This window comes from Oryctolagus cuniculus, chromosome 6 (genome assembly GCF_051225735.1).
Source record: "Oryctolagus cuniculus isolate XC-2025 breed Fujian yellow rabbit chromosome 6, ASM5122573v1, whole genome shotgun sequence".
NCBI classification, from domain to species: domain Eukaryota; kingdom Metazoa; phylum Chordata; class Mammalia; order Lagomorpha; family Leporidae; genus Oryctolagus; species Oryctolagus cuniculus.
Window position 1 is genome coordinate 160,459,490 of NC_142872.1, and position 20,157 is coordinate 160,479,646.

The following is a 20,157-nucleotide window of genomic DNA, read 5'->3' on the forward strand; positions in this document are numbered from 1 at the left end:
GAGATTGCTCTCTGTAACTCTACCTTTCAAATAAATATTTAAAAGAAAAAGCCAACACACAGTGTGGAAATGACAGGGGCACAGAGCTCATGTGGTTCTCACGTCCAGGTGAGGGGCACGGGGACCTGCACTAGGTGACGTTGGGAGTTGCTGAATGGTGCGGGACTACTGAGATTTTTCCTTTTCTTTCTATTACTTTCAATAAATTCTCCCCATCTGCACTTGGTTTTCTTTTCTGTTTTCTCTCCTACTAAAATATCTTCATGAGACCTTGTAGTTTCTCAATTTGCTATAGAGGAAGAGGTACTAAAATAGCAACGTAACAAAACACTGCCAATAAAATGTCGGTTTCTCAAGCCAGTCTTACAGTCTCTTTCAAGTAAGTGTGGGGACTGCTTGGCTGCCAGCTGTGCTCCCCTCTCTGAGACCGCTGGACACGGAGGTCCTCAAAAAGTGCAGAGGCTCCAGCCATCCTAGATGTTTTCAGAAGTCACAGAGCAAGGAACGAAAATGCACTGTGTGCCCGACGCTGGAGATTTCCTCTCACTTCTTCCCCTCCACCAGCGGGGGAGCAGGCAGGGAGAAATGCCATTGTCTGCTGGATGGCCTAAGGAGCAGGGGGACGTGCCCAAGCTGCATTGCTAAAGACAAAAAACGCAGGTTTGAGCCAGGCCCCCCCCCCCAGCACATCCTGCCCCCGGCTGCACAACACTGGCACACATGCTCCCTGTCGCCCCACATGGTAACTTCCCAGCTATCCTGAGTTCTGTGCTGTTCATCTCTGTCCTTACAGGAGCCTGCCACGCACTGTGCTGCAGGATGCAGCCAACTCGACTGTTCAACATGAAGACGCATTTTACGGCGGTTATGGTAAACGGACCTCCACGCTGAATGGGAAATGCCAAGCGTCCCCAGCTGCCACAGAGCTTACAGCCCACGTCTCTGTTTCCCCGGGGCAGGTTTCTAAAACCAGCCCCAGCTGCAAACCATCTTGTAACTCGGGAAGGAGCAGTAACTCGGGAAGGAGCAGCAATGCACGCACCGCGTGTTGCAATCCTTTTTAGTTGAATTACCTGAGTGTATTTCTAACTGCAGCGGCATTTCTTCGTGTGGAGACAGCACATAAGCTCAGCCCTCTCCAAAGTATGTGGTTATTTATTGAAAAAAAAAAAATACTTTATAGCATCAGAGATTGTCTTCAATTCTCAGTAGTTTAAATATTCTAGAATGTTTTTCCTTTTACTGATGAATAAGCAATGTGGGTTCTCAATAAATATTTTTAGGTCATTCAAAAAAGTTCACCTATAAATATGCTTCAGTGGTAAGTGCATAGAAAGAAAAATCTAGAAACCACATAATGTTCAGTAACAAGACAGCTCAAGAGCTTCCACTCAAGCACAAAAAGTATTCAGAAACTTTTCTTAGTAAGATAAATGCTCCAGGCCGGCGCCACGGCTCACTAGGCTAATCCTCCGCCTAGCGGCGCTGGCACACCGGGTTCTAGTCCCGGTTGGGGCACCGGATTCTGTTCCGGTTGCCCCTCTTCCAGGCCAGCTCTCTGCTGTGGCCAGGGAGTGCAGTGGAGGATGGCCCAAGTGTTTGGGCCCTGCACCCCATGGGAGACCAGGATAAGTACCTGGCTCCTGCCATCGGATCAGCGCGGTGATCCCTCATTGGAGGGTGAACCAATGGCAAAAGGAAGACCTTTCTCTCTTTCTTTCTCACTGTCCACTCTGCCTGTCCAAAAAAAAAAAAAAAAAAAAAAAAAAAAAAGATAAATGCTCCAGCTAATCAGTGTTCAGTAAAGACAACAAACCGGTAACCTCCAGGTCGCACCCTTCCTGCATGGACACGGAGGGGAGGGCCCTCCTGGCACACCAACATGGCAGCAGGGAGACCCTGGGCAGCATGGAACACTGTCCTTATGGATTTTCTGTCCAGGAGCTATAGAGTTAAGCAGGTGATAAGTAACTCTGATGAGTAACAGTGAAGCAGTGAAGGTGACAGCCGTAACAATGACAAAAAAGTAACAAATCCAAAGGATAGGGGCTCAAGCCCCGGGGCAGGCAGCCCTCTCCTACCTTGCTGGATGAGCGCCTCAGCCGCCAGCTCCCCGCTGCCCACGTTGCTGTACTCCTCGTTGGGGTGCTTCCTGTTGTAGTGCCGCTTCAAGGAGCCAGAGATGTTGCAGGAGTAATGGCAGTGGGCACAGCGGAACGGCTGCGGGGCGAGCAGAAGCGTTAGACAAGGAGACAGGCAAGGTCGCCCTTCTCCTCTTCCCCCACCTGGTGGGTACCTGGCCCAGGGAAAGCCCCTCCCACCCGTGCCACACCCGATCTCAGGAAGGCTGAGCCCTGCCTCTCCGCCACCCGCTGAGAGCCCAGAGTGGGAGTTTGTTTCCAGTAGCTCATCTCTTTTCTGTTTTGTCCACCGCAGAACTCAAGAGTCCGGTTGCAGAATTAGAAACCAAGAGAAGGCAGTCAGCTACCGCTTTCTATTATTTCCCTGATAGATGGCTGCTGTGGCTAAGTGACCGCCTCCTCTGCACTCACCTACAAGCACCTGCACACACGAGCGCCAGTCGTTAGGGAAGTTCACGTGGGAGAACTTATTCCCAAGCCCACCTGGGCAGGACGAGCACTTTCAGGGTAAGGGCACAGATGAGTCTGCAGTCGGTCTGCCTATTACACACTGCTCTGGGGGACCCGTGAAGGCCTGCTCAGGCCTCCAGAGGGCCCCGGTGAGACCTGGCCATCGGCTGTGCAACACATGTGCGTGCATCTGCATTCCTACCACATCTCAGGCCCCTACCTGTGGGCAGAAAGGCGCTGAGTATCCTCCTACCAGGGGAGGGAAACCTTTTGTTCTACCAGAGGCCATTTAGATATTTGTAACATCAATCACAAGCCATATAAGATTATCAACTTAGAAATTAGCCTGCTGGGGCTGGCATTGTGGTGTAGCAGGTAAAGCCACCGCCTGTGATGCTGGCATCCCATACGGTTGCCAGTTTGGGTCCTGGCTACTCTACGTCCAACCCAAGCTCCCTGCCGATGGCCTGGAAGAAGCAGCGAGAGATGCTGGATGGAGCTCCAGGCTCCTGGCTTTGGCCTGGCCCAGCATTGGTCATTGTGGTCATCTAGGGAGTGAACCAGCAGACGGATCTCTCTCTTCCTATAACTGCTTCAAATAAATAAATAAATAAATGTTACTTTGAAAAAATAGCTTGCAATAGACTTATTGAAATTTGAGTCCCACACCTGCAGTTGCCTTGGCAGAGCCAGACCAAATGATTCTGCGGCTTTACACGGCCCACGGCTGGACATTCCCCACCCCTGTCCTAAGACGCGTGCTGTACGACTCAGACACGAGTGCTACAGGGATCCTAGTTTGCACTTGGGTCCATGTGCCGAGAGCAGCTTCCCAGCTCAAAAGGAACAGAGGCGCATGGTGTGGCCCATGGTGGTGGCAACACGCTGCATGTGCGGAGGATTCAGATGGGACCGGGGCACCTCTGACAAGCCATGCTTCCTGTCTACGTGAAGGATTTCACCACAGCTCTGGCTGTGCACCCAGGAGCTGATGTGGCGTGGTGTCCATGAGCCCACCTCCACTCCTCCACAGCCCACTCACGGATCTTTGCGTCACTGTTATTACCCAGAGGAGCCACACAGCCACAGTGGCGTCTGAATGTCTCAACAAACAGGGAAAGGGCCCTCTCTCTCCCACTTTCAGAGGTTTCCTCAAGCCTCCAAACGTGCTGAAGTCTTCCCACTGAGAGAGGGGGAGAGGGGAAGAGGAACCCTACCCTGCCCTCTGCCTAAGCCCTCACACTGCTGCCCATCCTCCCCACGCCCAACCCCAGACAGCAGTCCCCACTCAGCCTGTCCAGGCTCTCCCCCACCACTCAGGGCTCAGAGACCCCCGGGGCAAACAACTGCTGAGCTCTCCTCTCGCCTCCTCCGGCTGCACCCTGCGCCGTGACACTGTGCACCTGCTGGGTGATTCACTAGATCTGCTTCCCAAGGTCTGAAAGTCAAGGAGGGGTCTCCCCAAGGTGCTGTCCCAGGGCCAGGCTAGATCCACAAGCCTTGACCCACAGACGGGCATCTCCACGGGGACTCTCTGTGGGTGCCTTAAATAAACACAGGAGGCTTTGCGTGACATCAGCTGCTCTCTCAAATGGACAGGCACCCTGGCTTCTCCTTCTCTCCTGCTGCCCCTCTCATCTCTGGGGCCCGATGCCCTTCCTGGGGAACCTCTCCAGATCCTGCCCCTGCCCCTGCCCGTCTCCATCCGTCACTCTGGCTCGGAGAGGGGTGCTGGCCCAGCACAGAGGGAAGGTGCTGCCCCAGGAGGGCATTCTAGGGCAGAAAGACACAGGGCGGTCACTCCAGGGTATCAGCACGCTGTGACACATTCCCAGGACCCGGCCCCGCATCCAGACCACACTCCACTACTCTGCCTGTGTTAAGTTCCTACATTCAGCCCCTCACGTAAGAGAATCCTCATGGTTTGGCCCAAAGGGTTTACTACACAAAGGGAGCTACAGCAAATGCAAAATTAGTCGGGATTTCTATCTACTGAGCAGCGGACAAACGACAGCCTAAAATTCCAGAGTAAAAGCTAAACTATTTTTGTACGTTTTCATCTCTAAGAAAAGCAGATATTATGAAGTCATTATCTTTGCCATGCTGGCACTTACACAGAAACCAAAAGAAAAGCTGGAATGCTACTCTGCTGGCACCGGCGGTCAGGGGGCACCAGAGCAGGGAGGGGAAAGGGCAGCTGAGGCAGGACCTCACTCAGGACCCTCCCCCCCTTCCTGTGGCAAGGCAGATCAAGACTACTGAGGAGGAAAGTGGCCGAAAGGCGAGCATTTAGGCAAACACCACAAGGTGAGCCCAGAAGTGAGATCAGTCTCCGAGCTGCCAGTCGCAATCAAAATCTCCAACTCTTTTTTTTTTTTTTTGGACAGAGTGGATAGTGAGAGAGAGAGACAGAGAGAAAGGTCTTCCTTTTGCTGTTGGTTCACCCTCCAATGACCACCATGGCTGGCGTGCGGCGGCCGGCGCACCGCGCTGATCCGATGGCAGGAGCCAGGTACTTATCCTGGTCTCCCATGGGGTGCAGGGCCCAAGCACTTGGGCCATCCTCCACTGCATTCCCTGGCCACAGCAGAGAGCTGGCCTGGAAGAGGGGCAACCGGGAAAGAATCTGGCACCCCAACCGGGACTAGAACTCGGTGTGCCGGCGCCGCTAGGTGGAGGATTAGCCTATTGAGCCACAGTGCCGGCCAAAATCTCCAACTCTTAAAGTCGGAAAGGACCCTGGCTTGGACTGTCTTCCCCCCATAGCAAGCCTTGTTCTGCTGCAACCCTGGCAGAATGAGGTCTGCTCAGCTTTGCCTCGATGCAGAGAAGTCACAGCTTCCCAGGGCCCCAGCAGCCCCTCCCCTGAGAATGGTGCTGGGGGTTAAAAATACAAAGCTCGAGGCAGACATGTGGTGCTGCAGTCACCAGGCTGCATCTCCTGTCAGAGTGCCTGGGTTTGAGTCCCACTCCGCTCCCTATTCCACCTTCCTGCTGGGCACCCCGGAGGCAGAATGTAGAGTGAATCAAGGGATGGGAGCCCCTCCGCTTCTCTCCCTTTCTCTCTGCCTCTCAAAGACAGACAAAGATAAACCCCGCTGATTCCTTCCTCTCAAAGACAGACAAAGATAAACCCCGCTGATTCCTTCCTCGGTCTTGCTTCTGCTCCCTCACACTCACTACAGCTTGAGAATTCCTTATCCAAAATGCTCGGGACCGAGAGTCTTTTCTGGATTTCAGATTTTGTCGGCTGTGTGTATAGACCTAAGGAGATGTGTCTCAAATACACCTTACACACAAAGCCTACAAGTAATTTTATACAATGTTTTAGTGATTTTGCTCAGGAAACAAAGTTTCATGGTGTGAATTTTCCACTTGTGTCATGTCAGCACTCAAAAAGTTCCTGCGACATGTTACATTTTGGACTTACAGGTTAGGGATGGTCAAGCTACAACAGCAGCTGCCACCTAACTTCTGCTTGGGGTCCTCTCTCCTGCACCATGGAGGCAGAGCTGCCTCTGGTGCCCGTGAGCTGAGCAAGCTCTGGGCTGTGAGGCATGGCCAGCGTCCCGCAGGGAACAGCACTAGGGCTGCAGCAGGTCAGGAGGCAGGCACGGAAGCTAAGCCCTGGCGGGCAGCATGACGCCTCACCGCCTTACTGATGCCGAACGTCTCGAGATTTCATCTATGAAGCACGTGTTTCCTGGCCTCCTGCTGTGAGTCTGGCGCTGTCCGACCCCAGGACACCATGACGAATGAGGCAGGTTTGCGATGCTCTGCATATATACGAGTTCAGGGACTCAGATATCACCTCCAAAGATTAAACGCTGTGTAGGCAAACTAAATCACCAAACTTTGTTTCTAAGTCAGATACTTGCAACTATCAAATGGCACTGGATCTCCAAAGAGAAGGTATTTACTCGGAGTTTCCTGGCCTGGAGCCAGCGGGAAGATATACACAGACAAGAGCAGCATAGCTCACTTAGAACAAAACAGCCAAGTTCTTGCTGTGGTCCAGGAAAAGGGGATTCAAGAAGAAGAAAGCAAGTCCATTGTCACAGCTACTTTTTTTTTTTTTTTTTTTTTTTTTTTTTTGGACAGGCAGAGAGAAGAGACAGAGAGAAAGGTCTTCCTTTTTGCCGTTGGTTCACCCTCTAATGGCCGCTGCGGATGGCACGCTGCAGCCGGCGCACCGCACTGATCCGATGGCAGGAGCCAGGTACTGGTCTCCCATGGGGTGCAGGGCCCAAGCACTTGGGACATCCTCCACTGACTTCCCGGGCCACAGCAGAGGGCTGGCCTGGAAGAGGGGCAACCGGGACAGAATCCGGTGCCCCGACTGGGACTAGAACCCGGTATGCCGGTGCTGCAGGCAGAGGATTAGCCTAGTGAGCCGCGGCGCCGGCCTACACAGCTACTATTAAGTGATGCACAGGAGCTGTCGACCAAACTGCCGAGACTGCGCATCAGAACGGCTACTATTCTACCTCTATTCACGCATGTCCACCAGATACCTGAGTGTTTTACACAGGTCGATTCCCTTAAGTCTCACCAAATATCAAACGGCAGGTCCAGCTAATCATGCCCATTGTACAAACAAGGAAACCGAGACACACAGGGCTAAGGAACTTGCCCAGCGCCTGGGATTTGTTCTGCACTGGACTTTTTTTTTTTTTTTTTTTAAGATTTATTTATCTATTTGAGAGGGAGAGACAGAGAGAAAGGTCTTCCATCCACTGGTTCACTCCCCAAATGGCCACAATGGCTGGAGCTGTGACTATCTGGAGCCAGGAGCCAGGAGCTTCTTCTGGGTCTCCCATGTGGGTGCAGGGGCCCAAGCGCTTGGGCCATCTTCTACTGCTTTCCCAGGCTATAGTAGAGAGCTGGATCAGAAGAAGAGCAGCCAGGACTCGAACCAGCGTCCATATGGGATGCTGGCACTGCAGGAAGAGGCTTAGCCTACTATGCCCCAGCACCAGCCCCTGCACTGGATTTTGAGCACTGACCACAGTCAGCGACAGACAGATGAGCTAGGTTCCCATTGGCCATTACTCCCTAAGCATCTGTCTCCCACAAAGCCCCCCTGGGAGGAGCGCGCTTTGATGGTCTTGGATCTCCCAGACATAAGAGGGTTCTGATCTAGTCACTAACTTCTAGACACAAAGAACACCATGGAAGGTGGGAGAAACGCGGGCAGTCACTGTACTATCACTCTGAGGCAAGGGCTGCGGAGGGCAGAAGATGAGGGTGGATCCCAGCCGCTCAGGGTGCTGGGTTAGGTAGGTGACAGTAGGAGATGGGCGTCCCAGGCAGGAGAATGGCATGGCCATCTGTCTGTTTAGACTACTCTGGAAGCCAATGGAGGGCAAACTCGGAAAGAACAGACCAGAGGCAGGGAACCAAGTTGCGGTGGTAAGAAGAGACATCCAGGCCCTAACACGAGATGGGAGCAAAACTACAAGACAGGAAGAGAGCATCGAGAGAGGTGGTGGGAGGAAAGTCAATCCAACCTGAGGGCTGGGATTCTGTGTGGGAGGGAGGCGCCTGGACAGCCCCACGACCACTCCCAGGATTCTAGCATGAGCAGAGTGGGGCTGCCAGTGCAGAGGCAGTTCTATAGGTAAGGGGTCAGAGCGGGTGTCTATCTGCAATTCCAGAGGTCCAGGAGGTGGCTGGAGACCCGAGTCTGAAATTCAGAAAGCTCCAGGCTACAGGTGCAGATCTGAGCACAAGTAACTGGCAGGAGCCCTGAGACTCAACACACCCAAGGTAAGAGAACGTGTAACAAGGCAAGGCGGGCAGCAGCAGGACAATGCCCTGGGACACAGGGGCAGGACAGGACGGTGAGCTGAGGAAGAAGGATAAGAGACAGAGATTCAGGGAAGGTGCGGTCACCACGTCAAAGTGGTGCTGCCTTCAGGGAGGGAGGATCCCAGAGTCCAGCGCAGAGAAATCCATTAGGGGTCAGCCCTGGTAAGGGAGCCTACTGTGGATCCAATAACACAGTGGAAACAAAAGCTGGCTTCAGCAGGTCCTGGGAAGGAGGAGCCAGAAGAGGGCTGTGATGCGTTCCTTTTTCAAAAGGTGAGGGCAGTGGCAGGTCACATGGCGCGGCAGTTTACCTGCTGATTGGAATGCCCCTATCCCGTATCAGGGTCCCTGGGTTCATGCCTGGCTCTGCTCCCAATTCCAGCTTCCTAATACAGACCTAGATCAAGCTCTTCGCTTCCAAAATCAGCCTAGCCCAGCACCAGCCACTGCAAGGCACCTGGAGAATGAACCAACACAGGCACTCTCTCTCTCTCCCTCTATAACCCACCTTCCCTCCCTCACTCTGTCTCTCCACTAAATATTTTTTTTAAAAAAAAACTTTTTTTTCTAAGTGTCAGCAGAGGATCTTTCTCAACAGCTACGCTGAAGACCTACAATTTGAGTTGAAAGAAAAAGTGCAACTGAATTTGTTGAGGCTGAAACTGTAAGCTTTTGTATTAATTTCAGGGAAGCAGGTCAAATCCACTTTTGCACAACGTGGGGATATACTGTCCTGGACCCTGGAACAGAGGACAGGAAGTCCAGCCTCACCCTCACATATCAAAATGGGTCCTGCAAGCCCTCCCATTACATTACAGGGAGGCCAGGCCCATCCCCACCAGCCTGGAGGAAGGACCTCGGGAATGTTTCAGAACAGACAAGAGGCTGGGGACGAGGTAATGTTCAAGGTCGTGGCACTGCAATCAGTTCCCCAGCCCCAGGTCCAAGGACGGCTTCTCAGTGAAGAGAGGTTGCTTTGCCAGCTTCTGCTCACCAGAAAGAGGGAGGGCTCCTAAGAGGCAAGATTCTGCAGAGTCACAGCCGATGCCGCGGTCCCACACGGCTCCCTCTCCCGCCCCAGCACTCCACGTTTCTTTCTGCTGATTTATTCTTTCTATGGGATTTATGAGCTTCCTATACAACATATGATTGATTCACTTCTTTTAAACACAAAATAAAGTCTTATTTATTTATATGAAAGCAGAGATCTTCCATATGCTGGCTGACTCCCTAGATGCCCACAACCACCAAGTCTGGGCCAGGTCATAGCCAGGCATTCCATCTGAGTCTCCCACGTGGGTAGCAGGGGCCCAAACACTCGGGCCATCATCTTCTACCTTCCCAGGCACATTAGCAAGAAGTAGAACGGGAGTGGAGCAACTAGGACTGGAACAGCACTCTGATACAGGACGCCAGCAGCCCACCCCACTACGCCACAGCGCTGTCCCCTGATATGAAAAGACAAACCCAGGCAGAGCAGAGCCTCCTTTTGCTGTCTTCTGGTCTGCTGTGGTCCCTGCGGACTGCAGCGCCCAGAGCGGTAACTGCAGGGACCGGGCCCTGCGTGAGGAAATCCAAACACGGGGACACCCTCTCTGCACAGGGCTTTCCTCTGAAGGCTGGGAAGCAGACAAGGATCCTGTAGGCGAGGTGGGCAACAACAGGGGGACACAGGGGGGCTTCAGGAAGTTCGTGACAAAATGGAATGACAAGTCACTTTGTTTTGGTGCAAAAAAAGTAAAAATTGAAATCCATGCATTGTTTTTTCATAATAGGCATTTTCCATGAACTTTCTGAATTACCCTCACAGACCAAAAGGTTAGGACAGCAGGCACTACTGTGTTTAGTAGTGTTGTGTTTAGTTTCTTCATAAACTTCTATTTTTGCAGGCTTTCTACAACAGAATATGTTTCTTAATTAGAAATGTGTTCGTGTTCAACAGATTAATGCAACAAACCAACAAATCCCCAGACCCAGGCTAAGCCGAGAGCATTTTGCAAGGCAGAGTGGGCACAGAGGGCTCTGGGGTACCGACCACGTGGAGGGGGCCAGGGCCTTGGGGCGCTGGCCCTGCTGACTGTGCACCCCCCTGACAGTCTCCACATGGGCCTCCCAACTCCCTGTGACAGTCTCTTGAGAATGACCTGTCACGATGCAGATCGGACTGTCCGGGGACCTCCTGCTGCCCTTAAGGAGAAGAACCACCCTCCCTGCCAGGTCCCTCTGCCTATACCCTTCTCCATGGCCACCTGAGAGCCTTTCTCAGTCTCACGCTGCCCGGGGCACCATGCTGCAGACCCTCAAGAGGCAGCCGTATCTGACACCCAGTCCAAGCTACCTGATGAAGCTCCAAGACAACTCCTGGTCTCAGCGAGGCTGTCCCTGTCCCTCTGCCAGTTTTCTGCAGGCCTCCACTCTGGCGCATGCGACCTTGGTGCTCCTTTTTAGAGTTCCTGGGATCGAACTCTGTGTCACCTCCTCTCAAAACTCTTATAAAAGGATCTATCCATCGATTCTAATACTATACAACACCAGAGCGAGAAGAGGGTGTGGTTACCTACAACAGTGGAAATGTGCCATGCTTGTCTGAAAGAACAGGCTCAGCAAGTTGGACTCAATTCCAAGCAAGGCATCAGTCAGGGCCCTAGACTGCGTACCCTCCCCTTCAAAGACGACAACAAACACTATAGATTTGGACCAGACTTGATTTTCTTGTGTCCAAGTTACTAAAAATGTCTCTGTGCTGTCTTGGGGAGAAACATTCACCAGACAAGCTCCTACTCATCCTTCAAGAGTCTTGTCTCATGTGTTTCTCTCCCTGCCTCCATCCCAGAAACCCTCCCTAACACCTGCAGGGAGATGTAAGTTCTCCTTCCCATCTGTCCCCCCACGCACACGCCTGGAAAAGCCACGGCACTCACCCTGACTGCCAGGGTGTAACTGCCGTCTGCACGTCCACTGCCCCAGGCTGCCAGTCCCCTGACAGCGGAGTCAACAGCAGAACATACTCCCCCACGTCGCCTGGCAGCAGGTGCACACCCTGATGGTTATGTAGTTAAATGGAAAACCAGAAATCCTCATTCTGTCAATGATTCAAATGAATTTGGCCCAGTGAATTCTGACATGAAGGTCCAAAGCATGCAATGCTAAATTACTTTGATGATGGATACACACATGGATGATGAAACTATAAAGAAAAACCAAGATCAATTGGATAATGGTTGTTTCTGGGACAGAGAATGGGATGGGTTTTTGGAAAACCCCACGGAAGGCCTAGACCATGGGCAGCAGTCCAAATCTAGGAGACAGCCACACTAGCATTCACTTTCTCATCATTCTTCATACCATATTCGTGTGTTACACACACTGTTCTGCATACACTTGTTTCACAAGAAGAAACAGAAGACAGAAATGGATGATTAAATGGGTATGGCATAGATACCCCCCACCACGTTTTCCACGAGGGTTACAGACAACTTACATGAAATGCCCAGAACCGCAGCAAGCACCCAGGCGGGGGCTACTGTTAATACCACTGCTGCCTACAACCACACTTAGACCTGGGCGTCCCATCATCTCTGCGAGGAGACCCAGAACTGAGAACATAACTGTGCTCTCCCCTAGCTACCATAATCATCCAAATGTCCAGAGCAGAGAGTGCAACAGAGTTTCTCTCTGAAGGCCCAGTGACAGGCCTGGAGAAAATATTAACTCTAGCTCCAGCACTGCCAAACCTAAATCAAGATACACAGCACACAGCGATGGTCTTGGGTTACGTAAGTGCTCCTCTGGGGCTCCGGGGCTGGGACACCGAAGATTTACGACGACGCCGCTGCAGCTGAGAAAAGTCGACAGGAAGATGGAGGTTTTTCATTAATGTCTGAGGTAGCCATCAATCCCCTAAAATGCAAGCTAGCACCAAGTCGCCCTGAGATGCACGCAGCTGGGCTAGGGGAAGGCAGGATCCCAAATCCTCGAGAACTCTGGATTCAGACTTGATTCACTTCCTACTGAGACTTACAAAGCGAGTTTATCTAATCAGACCCTGGAGAGCAAAGGATGAAGTGACAGCCGTTTCAAACTGAGGGCTTACCTGGATGTTACGTCTGGGGACAAAAGTCGGGATGGATGCTCTGAGAAGAGCCCCCTACCACTTGCCAGGGAGAGTCCTGGAGCCTGGGGCATTTCTTACTGTCTTTCACTGGCAGGCACCTGTGGGGCCAGGGAGACACCTAGTCCCAGTCAGGATTCAGCAACTTTGGGCAAATTGCTGATTTTGTTTTTAAATTTTTTTTGAGAGGCTGAGGGACATCTGGAGAGAGACAGACAGAACTCCTTTCTCTGCTGCACTTCCCAAATGTCCACAATGGCCAGGGCAAGGCTGGGTCAAACCCAGGAGCTGGGAATTCAACCCAGGTCTCCCATGTGGGTGTCAGGAGCTCTATTACTGAGCTGTCATCACTGCCTCCCAAGGTTTGCATTGGCAGCAATGCTGATGTCAGGAGCTAGTGCTGGGTATTGAACCAGGTACTGTGACGCGGGATGCAGGCAACTTAACCACTAGGCTAAACTCCTGACCCAAGTTGCTCATTTTATTGCAAGAATTAGGACAATGGAAACAGCATCTGCATGGCAATGTTCATCCAGTTATTAGCATGGACAGTGAAGTACTGAACTCTTGGCACCTGCCACCATCGGTAGGATTCGGGCTGTACCTCTGAGAATGACCAGAAGCCACTGAAGGAACAGATATACAAAGCAGGATGGCAGCTGGTCATTTTACTATTTTCTGTACTTCTAGATTCTCTGAAACCCAGAACTTCCCAACGTGTGTCTCATAAAACCTGTGCCGCAGGCACTCTGGGAAAGGTTAAGAACCACTGCAGACTGTGTGCCCTCCACACACCACCTGCAGAACCAGCACACGAGGAACACACTTGGGCTGCACTGCCTCACACCAGCCCCCGGTGCAGCTGACCCATCTCCCCAGGTGGAGGGAGCTTCCTGAGAACACGTGCCATGCCCGTGCTCCTGCTGCACTGCCCACAGTAGCCAGCACAGCACTGGCTACCAGAGACCAGCAACACAGAGCACACAGAAACAAATGCCCCGACTGCTGGCCACGAGACAACCCTCACAACTCAGTGACAGATGAGCCCAGAAGTAGCTTCTCTTCCTCTCAGAGACATTTTGCCACACTGATTCTCACAGCCCTAAGTCCCACCACCCACCCACGGTCACCCACCTTCCCGGAAGTTCTGCATGACGGTTCAGGCTGGCAGACTGCAATGTGTCAGTTACATCAGGACAGAGAACAGCGCTGGAGTCCACTCTGTGTCTGAGAGTCATCCAGCAGAGCCACGCGGGTCCCCCACTTTGCACCCCAAGGGCCTCAGGCCAACCACCAAAGATGGTGACATCTGACCCCCTGGTGCCAGGAAGTGCACCCTCACACAGAAAAAGGACTGAGGCTGTAGAGTGCAAGGCAGGGAACCTCCCCAGGCACCTGGAAGACTCCATCCTCACTCCCTTCTCCAGCCCAAGCTCAGGGAGGAGCAACAACACGCACAGAACCGAGCTCCGCCCACCCCCAGTGACACCAGAGTTGCAGGCAGCAGACAAGGGGTAAGAGATGAAGGCAAAGGCCCCACACCAGTGCCCAAGGAGGGAGGCAGCATCTGTGGGTTCACATCCCAATGGGTGGCCTCTGAAGATCCTCCTGCAAAAGATTTCAAAGGAGGGCTGACATTCCCAGGACACATTCACTATTACCTTTCCCCGTCCCCAGAGCCAAGTGCCAAGCAGGCAGGATTGTGTGGACCCTTCGGTCTGCAACTCGAGCCTTGCTGGAGGCTGCACTGGCTTCTTCTACCCTGTCTCATCAGACTTTCAAACCCCAGAGCACTAGGCTGGGACTTGGTTCCATCCAGGGTCATCCACAACAGGAACAAAACCAAGCCTAGGGTAGAGATCCGGGGAGACAAAGGCAGCTCTTCACATCATTTAACCAGCACAAAGCTATCGTGGTTTTAAAATAAGGCCAGGGATAAATTAAACAATTTAAAGAATAAACGTTTTTAAACCGTGGGGCACCACAAGTTCAAAAATGTCTCGCATTGAGGCAATTATCTCATCACAATAAGTAACAGTAAATCAATCCACGCTAATTGCTTTTCGTGCAAGAGCTTGGAAGACTCTTAAGCATTCTCTGATTATTGATTTTTTTGTAATCACTCGTGCTGTCAAAAATGCAATATTTCCAAAGAAAATATAGCGCACTTTTAGACAGGATTTTAATGTAGCATAAAACAATCCAATTTCCTTTTCCTGTCCAGAGGTGCTTTAAAAACCTACAATACAGTGATGCTAAAGATGGCACCCAGGGGTTTCTGGCAGGGACTTTCCAGTCCACGGCAACTTAGCAACCGTCCCCTTCTGACCATCACCACCCCTGTCCCACCCCACGCCCACGCTCAGAGGAAACCAGAGAAGCCTGTGCGGCCTCTGACTCCTCACGTTCCTGCAAATGCAGAACCAAGAAGCAAAGCAAATGCTGCCAACAGAGCCCTGCACGTCACTTCTCACCCTCGGCCCCTGGGTTCACTAATTTCCATCGCACTGGGAAAGCATCCTGGCTGGTGACTTCACACTCAGAATTCTGCTGAAGGGTTTTGCTTGAGTTGGAACAGCTAAACGTACAACTGCTGGCTTGTGCAAAGAAGGGAGGGGAAGAAAGACAACGGGTAAAAATCTTTTTCTGCTTCACTCCAGACTCAGAAAGCATGGCGTAATGGAGAGAGTAGCTTTGTCTACCAGAGACACACCTCCAACTTCTCAGCTAGTAACCAGTAACTGTTAGTCCTGAGCACATTGCTTAACTAGATGGGGAGCCTCAGTGTCCCCACCTGTAAAATGGAAATGTAAATACAGAGGGAGCTCCTGTAATCTGAAAATCTGACACACCCCAAAACCCAAGATGCTGTGAGCACTGGCCTGATGCCACAGTGCAAAATTCCACACCTGACCTCGTGTGACTGGCCACAGTCAGAATGCAGATGCACAAAAAATATTATACAATGCTACCTTCAGGATCTACACATGAAACAAACAAATGCAATGTTTAAACTTGCATCTCCAAGATATCTCACTAGATTCATGCCAATACTCCAAAAGTCTGAAAAAAAAATTGAAATCTGAAACATTCTAGTCCCAGGCATTTTGGATAAGGCATATTCGATTTGTGCCTATCTTGTAGGGTTGTTCAGGGCAACAGAAGGTGATACACAGAAAACACCTGCTATTATACCAAGTACACAGCCGCGGCCCACCTGTGCCATAACTTTGCTAGGTATTTAGGCATTCAGCCTTGTGGTGGAGCTTTCCAACAGAAAGATGAAACCATCTCCTGGGTCATAAATACGTTGTGCATAAGGAAAACCACAAGACCACAAGCAACGCCAGACGACCCAGCCTTCTGAAGGCTCCTGAGGTTCTCGGACTGTCACCCTGCACCTGCACAACACGTGTGCCTCCAAATCCTTCCCTACTGTCTTGACTTCCCATCCTCGCTCACAAAGTTTAGACTGGAAACTGGGAATAAATTACTTATCAGCCCCAGCACTGGCTGGTCTCGTCCGGATACCACTTTGGTTCAGGTCAGCACCTAGGCCCTGCAATTCTACACACCCGGTGCCCTGTGTCTTTAATATCTGTGATTCCTTTCTGCTTCACATGGGCACAGTATAGTCGGGAATGCAGCAGAAAATGACTCAGGCTCCTTTTGATTCACAGATGTCCAACAATCAGAGAGCTTTCTGGTTGCTATGGTTCTAAATCTACAGTTTTGTGCAGCAGGGTATTAAATTAAATTTAATTTAATTTAGGTTATTGCACAATAGGGTATTAAATTAAAACATGAATTTTTAAAAATGACAGTGATGGAGCTTGCACTGTGGCACAGTGGGTTAAACCACCTCTTGCGAGGCCTGCAACCCGTATCAGAGTGCTAGTTAGAGTCCCAGCTGCTCCACTCCCAATCCAGCTCCCTGCTAATTTACCTGGGAAGCCAGCAGGAGATGGTCCAAGTGCTTGGGTCCCTCGTACCCACATACAAGACCCAGATAAAGTTCCTGGCTCCTAGATCCAGCCCAGTCCAGGCTTCTGTGTCCATCTGAAGAGTGAACCAGTGGATGGAAGAATCTCTTTCAAAAAAATAAATCTTTAACAACATTTTTTAATGATACAATTGGAATGACTATCTCACTCGTCATCTGGGTTTCTACAGCGCTTTGCATATAACTTTCTTGTAGCACCTTGCCTGTTTTTCTGCTGCTTCTCAGACCCGTGAGCCTAGCAAACAGAGGTCTGGCTTCATCCCAAAAGCCCCTGCCCTGGCACAGCAGTGCCTGGTGCCCAGGTGAATGAATGCGTAAGCATTTCACATACTTGGAAAATCAGCGCTGTCGGCTCTAGTGCTACACAGCTCAGCTGGGGGACCCCAGTTCACAACCACCTACTCTGTGTTTTCTGAAGAAACGAAGGGAGGAGGTCTGAGGCTCTGGTCACAAAGTGATGCCAAGGAGGGGGACACGTGGATTTCCCTGACTGATCAATACACATTGTAAACACGCAGTGAAATGTCACACTCTAACCCCAAAACATGTGCAAGTCTCGTAAAAAAGAATTAAATGAAAATTTAGTACTTTATTTATATGCATGTCATCTCTTAGAATTCTTGGTGTTAAACTGGCACCAGGTAGGCCATGGGGAGCACTGGGCAAAAGCTCGTCACACATCATGAAATCACCTACAGAAATCTCCCTGACGTCTCCCTGGCTCTCTAAAAGCACACGATGCAAACCTTACACTGACAACAGGCAGTGCACACACTGTTGGAGATTCACCTGCATCAGAGGTAGCCTGAATGGCGTCTTTTCAGAGGACAGCCGTGGCTGCTTACCCACTCCTGGCCACAGGAGAGGCAGCTGCCACCTTCCGGGAGCCAGGAGGGGGCACAGGAAGGAGCAGAGCTGTCTGCCCGGCAGCCAGGAGGGTTTCTTGTCTCAGGACTGCAGAAGTCCTCAAGCAAGAAGGAAAGGTCGGAATGAAGTCCCACTAACTGGTTTCCCAAAGGCAGATTTCAGAAACTGCTGATTCCTCATGGGTTGTTTTCTTGTTCTTTTCGCAGAGTTGCACATCGCATACCAAATTTGTGACTTGCTTCCCAGAAGTCAGGAATCACCTGGTGCACCTGCAGCCACACAGAGGAACAAGGCCCCAGTGCAAACTTCCCACACTGGTGCAAGGCCTGTGAGGTGTGCTGGGGCAGCACAACAGCCGGAAGCAGCGTCGAGAGACAGGCGTGGGAAAATGCAGGGCAAGGTCCCTCTGCAGAGCAATCAGATGGCTGGAAAACAGAGGCAGCAGGCCTAGGAGGGAGAGGCAGGGCCGCCGAGGAGAGAGAGTCACCCCCTGAGAAGAAAGTCCTCTGCTAGGAGCTTGATAGGGGAGAGGCACCTGGTAAGGTTCTCCGTGTTGAGCTATCTATACAGCCACACCCACTGCAAAGCAATGTACCACGACAGTGGGGTATGAGGACTGTGACTCCGTGAGCAAACAGACCGTGCCACAGTCATCATGATGAAGAGGGAGGAACTGCACAATTGGAACAATCTTGGAACAAAGACAGGCAGGAGGAAACCAGGAAGGGTCTGTAAGAGGCCAACACGTGAGAACAACAGGCTGACCCCCTGTACTTACACTTTTACCACTTAGAATATGCACAGTGACAACCACAGATGCAATTCTGCCTTCGTCCCTGTGTTACAAGTACCTCACAGAAGTTAGGTCACCTGCCCACAGAGACACAGATATAGATGGCAGAGCTGGATGCAGGCTCACTGCAGAGCAGGAGTGTCAAAGAAGGATGCACCTGGGCTGTATGACAAAGGCTTCCATCAGACCTGCATGCGGTGGCTTCTGCAAGGGCACTCTCCAGGGTCTGTGGACCTCCAGGGTCTCTGGACCTCCAGGGTCTCTGGACCTCCAGGTCACCCTGCTCCCCCGTGGATAAAGCCCCTACACAAGAGAAGCTGAGCGTGCTCTCCTGGTGGCTTTGTAGCCACTTAGATTTCTCACAAGAGCGGCAGTCTGCTGCCTCACCTGCTCTCTTTGCTCCTTCCTTCCAGCTGAAATTTCTGTGTCTGCAGAGAGGAGGTCGAGGTGAACGTTCAGTGGGCACCCAGCCTGTGTAGGCACCGAGGTGGGCACCGTCACCATCACGGGTGGGTGTATTGCACCTTCCAGGTAGGCTACAGAAAATCACAAGGGAGCATCACTCCCACACTAACAACACGCATCATTTTTAAAAACCCATCAAACTGCTGAGGACATAAAGAAACCCAAGTGAACTCATTCCAGAAAGGGACAAGCAGTACCTAGGAGAAAAGAAACCGCTGGCTACTTTCATCCCTGGCATAGTGTGCTATCCATCTCCTCCCTGTAATACAGGTGAGTTCACCAAGTGCATGGGGGCTGGGGACCAGGGGAGGAGATGTGGAGAAAACCTACCTGCACCTTCCCAAGTGCACACGGCCTGCATCATGGGCACCGCAGACTCTCCAGGCCTGGGCTGGGCAGGAGAGAAAAGAGAGCCTCCAAGGAGCAGAAGGCCAGGAGTAGGGCTGAGAGGAACAAGAACTCTGCAAAGCTGGCAGCTGGCCTGTGCACTGACAGACAGTCCACACGATTTAGGAAGCCAGCAGCCAAGCTATGAAACACGGAGTGACTTCCAGAGTCTCACTGGTGCTACAACGCTCAACCTTGCTCAAAGCAAAGCCCTGATGGTGCTCTTGGGACATCCAAACATAGCAGAGGCCCAACTCTGGAGCCGCCCAGACCCAGCTCCATGACACAGTGGACTGATCTGTTCCTCCATCGCGAGTCCCTGAGACTCTCCCCAGGTTCAGCAACTCACGCACTGAAAGGATGCAAAGAAAAATCAGCAAGGGGAAGAAGTGTATGGAGTGGGCTTCTCAGCAAAGCAGGCGCAAGCCTCCCAGAGTCCTCTCCCATGGGGTCCCAGGTGCCCTGCTGATCTCTCCAACAGCCGGTCAGGCAGTCATGATGACCCACGCTGCCCGTCAGAGGGGCTCCTTCGAGGCTCAGTGGCAGGGCTCTCACTGCAGCACCCAGGGAGGGCAGGTCTCAGCCCACGCCACGCTGTTAGTGCAAACACTCTAGACACAGGAAGCTCCTCTTACCAGCGAGGGTGCTGGGAGCTCTCCTGATCTCCAAGTTCCCAAACGCCAGCCAAGGGCCGTGCTGCTAAGCAGGCCTTTTGGGGGACAGCAGTCAGACCTCCGACATTAACTCTTTCACGCACCGTTCCCCGCACTCACAGCATTTACTTTCCCAAAGCCAACAGTTAAGACCCTCAGTCTCTGCTCTTTTTTCACACATAACACCTGGCATTCAGTTAACCATTACAAGACATGCAAAGAAGCAAGAAAATGTGGCCTCACATCAAGAAAAATGAATATGGAATACCATTTGGTATTTGCAGCAGAATGGATGGAACTGGAAGACATCGGGTTAAGTGAAGTGAGCCAGGCACAGGAGGAAAAATACCACATATTCTCACGTTTAAGTGGAAGTTGAAAATAAAACAAGCAAACCTCGATCTGAACACAGTGTAGTGATTACCAGAGGCTGGGATGGGTGGGAGGAACACAAGGAGCTTGGACCCGAGTACCAG

General features: G+C 51.7%; 1 protein-coding gene across 3 annotated transcripts in view; it reads right to left on the bottom strand.

The window, feature by feature from the left end:
- Positions 1–20,157, bottom strand: part of ZFAT (zinc finger and AT-hook domain containing) — a 205,569-nt gene that overhangs the window by 45,160 nt on the left and 140,252 nt on the right. The window contains exon 12 of one of the 3 annotated variants that reach the window (XM_070075863.2): positions 2,082–2,166. The exons of 1 other annotated variant lie outside the window; for it this stretch is intronic. In XM_070075863.2, coding sequence (XP_069931964.2) covers positions 2,082–2,166 — 85 coding nt within the window. Of the gene's footprint in view, positions 1–2,081; positions 2,221–20,157 lie in introns of all 3 variants that reach the window. One more of the 3 variants, XM_070075861.2, reaches the window with a different exon arrangement.